This window comes from Sparus aurata, chromosome 12 (assembly GCF_900880675.1).
Source record: "Sparus aurata chromosome 12, fSpaAur1.1, whole genome shotgun sequence".
In the NCBI taxonomy this organism is placed as follows: Eukaryota; Metazoa; Chordata; class Actinopteri; order Spariformes; family Sparidae; genus Sparus; species Sparus aurata.
The window spans coordinates 2,534,636-2,541,819 of record NC_044198.1 but is presented as its reverse complement, the minus strand read 5'-3'; the positions used below and the strand labels follow the sequence as shown (position 1 = coordinate 2,541,819).

The 7,184-nt window shown below is 40.8% G+C and overlaps 1 protein-coding gene across 3 annotated transcripts in view; it reads left to right on the top strand.

Annotated features, from left to right (window-relative positions):
* shroom3 (shroom family member 3) overlaps positions 1-7,184 on the top strand; it is a 72,017-nt gene continuing 64,833 nt past the window's right edge. For all 3 annotated transcript variants that reach the window (XM_030436353.1, XM_030436352.1, XM_030436351.1), the window contains exons 1-2: positions 1-703; positions 6,565-6,719. In XM_030436353.1, coding sequence (XP_030292213.1) covers positions 545-703; positions 6,565-6,719 — 314 coding nt within the window. In that variant the 5' untranslated portion in view covers positions 1-544. The remainder of the gene's footprint in view (positions 704-6,564; positions 6,720-7,184) is intronic.

Sequence of the window (7,184 nt, the reverse complement as noted above, 5' to 3'; positions counted from 1 at the left end):
TCTCTCCTCTCACCCTGCCTCCCTCCACCTCCCTCTGTCGCTCTCCTCTCTGTCTCTCTCCTTTCTCTTCGCTCAGTGAGTCGCAGTAAATCCTATTGTGATGCTAAACTGATTTTCAGCAGGGAGATTGAGAGAGAGGGAGAGAGAGAGAGGAAGTTTGGATTTATGTTGGAGCATATCTGATCTAATCTGACCTTCGTACATGTTGAACTTTTATGACTTTCTCCCACAGTTAAACTTTTTGAGCTCCTCTCCAGAGTCCAGCGGATAGTCCGGGTGGTGTTGGAGTGTGTCTGCTGCCGGAGGATCAGCCGCTCTCTGCGCTTCAGGAATGCACTTTGCAGGAAACGCAGCTCGGTGCTCGGACACCTCTTGCCTCGCCTTCTGCAATCTGTTTTCTTAACGAGGAATTATAAATGAATGGAGGAAACGCGCTGGTGAAGGAGATATTGTTTTCGACATTCCGGTTCCCCCATCCTGAGTCCGCCGGGCCGCTGCCGGGCTGAGGTCAGAGCAGCCCGGAGTGAGCGCTCCCTGGCTGGGCATGGAGAGCGGCAGCCGGGCGGGGCTCAAGCAGGCGGCGGGCGGAGATGGAGGAGGAGGCGGCTGGGTGCTGGTAGAGGCCCGGCTGCAGGGAGGAGCGCCGTGGGGCTTCACCGTGCAGGGCGGCCTGGAGTACGAAGAGCCGCTCATCATCTCCAAGGTAGTAGATATTACTCAATCATTTCATAGCCTTTGTCCAAATGTCACACACGATATAGTGCGGTATTACTCCAGCCTACTGTGACAATATGATGTTTAGAGAACATTAATTGACAGTATCGATTAGTTTTGATTAATCAAGCCGAGAAAACTAATATTTGTTGATCATTTGTTCATGACAGATGAAACATCTGCTTAAAGATCAGAGGTAAGTTGTTGAAGTTGTTTTGGCCTTCCTCTGTGCAATAACTTATATTGAAATTGTAATTTAAAGGGGCACTCCACCAATTTTAGTAATGCACACACAAAAAATTGAAAGATACAAGTGATTTCTTCCCCAGCAAGACCATTTTGTAGTTTAAATAGCACAGACTCCTGTTTGTCAAACTGTGTTGCACCGTCAGCCCCTCTCACACTGTCATTTCGAGGCAGGAATATTGCACAGTTATTACACCTCATCATATGTATAAAAGTTACAGAGGGGGGTCAGTTTTGTTCTGCCTCTGAGGGTGTGATGTCGTGATGTCGTTCACAATTTGACAACAGAACAGATCCTTTACTGAATATCACAAGTGAAATGTCCTGCACTTTAACCCACAAAGCAGCGTTACAAGACCAAACAACAGTAACGTGGTAGCAGGTAACACTACCAACTTATACTCTGACTAAAAATGCAGATAAGCACATTGAATGCAGATAGATGTGGAAAAGTTGCAGTCACCCTGTCTGTCCACTGACACTTCATCACAGTTCCATCTGGACAACAACATTCGTACCGGCAGCAAGAGCCAGACAGATCCTGCTGTTTACTGTTTACTCCCGCTGTAGTGACTATGTGATGTGTTTTTGAGCCAAAAGAATTCAACTCACAAAGTGTAGTTCATCCTCACTTATTCTGTTGTTGTAGTTACTAGGAGCGTATATGGCTCAGTGTGAAAAATCAAAGGCGGTGTAGAGGCGCACCTCCATTGTGGTGCTATTGCAGAATCTCTGTCACCTTTGGCACTAATGGGCCCTTGTCTTTGGCTTTTTCAGAAGATTGAGCACGACATATCCTTAATTAAAAGTGGTTGTATTAGCAGGAGTAGTGTCAGAGAAATGCTGATTTATATTTTTTTACATTTTAAGATCGTGTGAGGCAAAACTAAAGTTGAGCTTCACCAACACAAGTTCTTTGATGTTTTATGGGTGTGTCTTGGTCCTAAGAACTAAGCCAAGCATAGGAATAAGATGCTACGGTAAGCATCCTGGGAAACCCTTTTCAACAGAAATGCAAAACTGGCGGGCAGAGAGTTACTTTATGTAACTGACCAAGTCACAGAAATTAATTAACTACAGCCGACAAAATTGGCAGTTGTTTAATTAGCCAGCAAAATCGCTGGTTGGTGAATATTTGTATCACCTCTTGTTAATGCATCATTGATATTGTGAGTTATAGCCTTATATTGAAAAAATGCCTCTTTCAAATTGTGATTTTGATTCTGAACAATAAAATGCTCAGTATTGGCCGTGCATAACTGACTGTAGGGGCTGGTACAGCGAGTGTGTCCATCCATGAAATTTTACTGACTGTTAATTTATCATGCTAGCTTTGTTAGTTAAGAACAACTGCCAGTAATGGTTCTGTGTCCTTGTAGCCTTCATTGCCTCATTTTGTTGAAATTCAAATCAGTAGGCTAATTTGTGTGTATGTGTGTGTGTGTGTGTGTGTGTGTGTGTGTGTGTGAATTATTCTCGGATGGGAGCCAATTTTCTGTAAAAAGGGACAAGAATGTGAATTATATGTTTTCCTGGTTGCTTTCGAAGTCTGACATGCTTTTATTTTGCACTGTTCTTAGATCAGTGAGTACACTGTTCTCCATGTTTGACCAAACACTGACTGTTGGCTGGACAGTGTCTGTCTTTCAGACTATTTCTCAATATGGCTTCATGTTTACCTTTGTTTTTCTTCATCGCTGTTTCTTTTTCTGTCTGTTGGTCTCTACATATCCGACTCATGTCTCTTTTTGATGTCTGTCTTCTCTCTGCCCGTACTAGGTGGCTAATCCTGGAAGCATTCAAATAGCCAACAATAAATATGGTTAAAGACTAGAAAAACTGATGTTAAAATGATGCCGTTTTGTTAATGCTTCTGTAATATTATTCAAATAGTGATATATGCTATTCAGCTATATAGTACTTCTGATATTTAATGTACATTTTATTGATATTACTTTTGTATTTCTCATTTGAGTTAAGTCAAATCTTGAATACAAGACTTTTACTGTGGCATAGTATTTTTACATATAAGATATATGATTGGAATACAGTCTCACTGTTTTATGCTTCTCATTAACACAGTTTTATGTTTCACTTCACATTACTCAATTTTAAAACAGTGATTTGATGGAGCGAGTAATTATCAAAACAAAAAATAACATGTACCCACCGTTGTAGATTTTCAGATTCAGATTTGTTAAAGTGCTTTAACAGATGAGGCCTTTATCAGCAAGGGTAGAATCAAACAGATTTGGCACTCTCGGCTTGTTTATCAGCGCAGTGTGTTGCTTACATTTCTGAGCTGGGGTCAGAGGTCACAGTGAAGGTTTCTGTTAATCGTGGCAGTTCAGCTCAGGTTAACGGTCCTAATAAGTCTTAATCTGAAGGTCTCATGACTGGCATCAAATTGGATGTGTGCACTAACATTTCCCTACCAGGTAACCCAAACTCTCAACTGTGAACATCTACTGCTCAAGGTTCAACATAGATCTACTCTGTTCACAAAGCTGCTTATCATACAACCTTAGTCAACAAGTTTGTAGCAAAGATTCTCTGAAGTACAAGTTAAATCTTAGGCACCAGTATGACCTGTGACTTGTAACTGTAACTTTCTTTAAAGGTCCAGCGTATGATTTAGGGAGATTTATGTGCATTTATGTTTTCATTAGTGTAAAATCACCTGAAAATATGTGTTTTTGTTTCCTTAGAATAATGTCAGAGGGAGCAGTTCCTCTTCTGCTGAGTTTTAAATATCCCACTGCAAGGTTTTTACAGTAGATTACAATGCATGAGACCTGTGGTTATAGCCCAAGACCCTACCCATTTTGCCTTGATATGATTCAGACTGAGTCTGATTTAGGTCCAATCAATATAAGGACTACTAGATGAAAGATACAGCATGTATTTGGTCACCACATCCTCATACATAAACAACTGAATAGGTTTATTGCCGACGACCAAAATTACATAGAGTATATCACTGTTCCCAAAACAACATGTCTGTTTCAGCAAACCAGCGACTGGCATAGCAGGCCTTTGGCTTACAGTTGCAGTTTGGTAGCTAGAAAACTACTTGGTTAGATTTAGGAAAAGATCTTGGTTTGGATTAAAATAACTTGGGCACTGAGGATCTCTGTGGTGCTGGAGTTGTATGTGGCAGTGAGGCAGTTACATAAAATGTCACCTAAATGAATAAGTGATGGGATATGTAGGAGTTTATCACAGAGAAAAACTCTTGTGAGTCCCCAAACAGTTGGAACTGGAGTACAAAATTAGCTGGAAGACCCATTTAAATTATAATCTGTTGACCCATACTTGGGAGTAAAAGTCAGACTGTATTTGATTTTATTTATTAGATAGTGAGAACTCACTGAAAGGAAATATCAGAAGTAATTACTGCTTCATTTAAAGTTCCTACAAGTCAACAAGGCATACATACACACACACACACACACACACACACACACACACACACACACACACACACACACACACACACACACACACACACACTACACAAACTGTCTGAGAATATTTTCCCAAATCACACAGTCTTTATTGATTAGAGGAGGTATGTTGTTTCAGTCACAGTATGAACAGGCTGAGCTGCTTTATTTGGATATCTCTGTCCGCAGGATAATGAATTTCAGCTGGAATACCAAAGGCAGTGACACACACACACACACACACACACACACACACACACACAAACACACACACTCACATTGAGGTACTGAGTGATTCTGAAGGCCTTATTTGGGTATATTTATTTCTGAAAAAGGCAAACAGTGCAGGCATGTACACCGTTCTCCAGGGCCGAGGAATAGTTTACGTTTTAACACTGTTTTTCTTTCATAGCATGGAGAGGATGTTTGCGCTAGCACACCTAATTAAACACATCCTTACTTGTCTATACTATATTTCCATTTTATTACCAAAAAAATGCAAGCACAATTTGGACACATTTGAAAACCTTTCTTTGTTTGTCAGAGGTCACAATGTTTCACCAATCCCCTCATTTCTGATGTGTTTGCTGAAATGTCTTTTTTTCCTTGAGTTTGGTTTAATGTTACGTTTTACACCCTCAGAGCCACTGTACATTGGTCATTTAGCACATTCGGTACATTAGTGTGAACACTGGGTTTGAGCAAACTACAAATGTTGGAGCTGCAGTGTCTTTACCAAAACACATTATTCTTCTGTTTAAAAGGCAACACATGTTGTAATTCAGAAGGGGGTCCGACACACCCTGCAAGAAATTCTTGGCAGCTGCTTTAACATTCAAAGAGTCCCAGATGAGTGGAGTTTATAGTTTCAGAACAGTGTTAGATACCTTTGTCAGTCACAGGAAAGTGTGTGAAAACAACTATCAATAAAGGCACTTTTTGGTGTTAGTTACTGTATTTCTACCCATCATGCCTTGTCTGACCTTTGATCTGTACGATTATCTACAGACTTTTCAAATCTGGAGTTACTTTTAGTAAACTTTGGACATTCTCTCACTTTTAGGGATGGTTTCTTGGCTCTCCGCCATCGCACTAACTCAGTTCTGAACGTAGTGGTGTGTGTCCGCAATAACAGCCTGTGTGGAAAAGTGATGCCTGAGTGAAGCAGGCCACATAACGCGGGTGATAGGAATTAAACGAGGCTAGCACATAGTCAATATTTTTTTCTAACGCAACAGGTAATTAGAATAGTATACTAAAAAACACAGTTACACTACTGCAGGTACTGTAAAACCCAGTTTGCCAGGGATGTAAATGTGACATTAAATATTGAAATTGAACAAAAGAGGAATAGTTAGGCATACTACAAACAGCCTAGACCTCCTACTTCTCCCCACAGTAACTCTCTGCATAATACACACACGCACACACCACCACATCTTTCCTAACTACCAGAACAATAGAAACCCTGATAACAGCTGCCGCAGAAAGTGTGACTCGACAATTTCATCACTGTGTGTCCAGTACAGAGAGAGGTCCAGGACATGTTAAGCTAAGCTTAGCACAGAGGCTGAAGGCAAGGGAGAATGGCAGCATGAACTCAGTAGACCTCCAAGGTCTGAAGTTTTTTTCTTTTCTGAGCGTGATGATCTTATAAAAAATCCCAACACTCATCTGCCTGATGAGTTCCTTATGACTCACAGGACATGTTTGATGTATGAGCTATGACCTCATCAGGAGTTAAAGACACACAAACATATTTATATTAATCCTTCGTAGCAGAACAGTCAGGTTCCACAACAGATTTTTCCCACATGCCATAAGACTGTTAAACACAAAAAAACAATCTCTCCAACCTCCCTTACACACCCACATACACCTACTCAGGACTGATTCACTTGATTGTGAAATAAAAAAATACACATGTAAAAAATATATGTTTACACTTTTATTTATTCATTTTTATGTAAATACATGCTGCTGTTTTTTATCCTGCACTATGGTGTTCCATCTGCAATGACATTTTGTTCTAATTGCACTGTAAGGTGAAATTTGAATGACAAAAAGAAAGAAAGAAAGAAAGAAAGAAAAGTTACACAAATGAGTCAATTTGTTAGTATATTTGGCCTCACATGTATTTGTGTTTTATTCTGTGCAGGTGGAGGAGGGTGGTAAGGCAGACAGATTGGAGCAGCCTTTGCTAGTGGGGGATGAGATAATCATCATTAACGATGTGGAGCTGAGTGGATACAGACAGGAGGCCATCGCCCTGGTCAAAGGATCATACAAAACTCTGCAGCTCACCATCCGCAGGTACAGCACTCTCTCTGTGTGTGTGTGTGTGTGTGTTTAACTTCTGCATGGGCCTAAAACTGAAACCCAAAACCAATATTTTTATCTCTCAAGTATCACTGACTAATCGTCAAGTCAATAAAATGTTGATCCCCACTGATCTCCTCACAGAATTTGCAGGGTCTTCTGCACTTGTGTGACTGTAAGGTATGGCGACTTCACATGCAGAAAGTCAAGCTACAGTGCCACATGTGCTCTATCTACTGAATTTCAATTGAAATTCCATGACATTTTTCCTAATTAGTAAGCTAATGTTAAAGGTGGAATATGGAATATGAGCTGAATGACGCCATCTAGTGTTCTCAAGATCGTAGTCGCGACAACAAAAAGGTAATTCCAGCGGTCGGGTTGCCAGGTTTGGACAGGGCAGGAGGATTGAGCCGCCTCCGTTTCCTCCGTTTACTGGGTGTGGAGGTCGATGGGTCA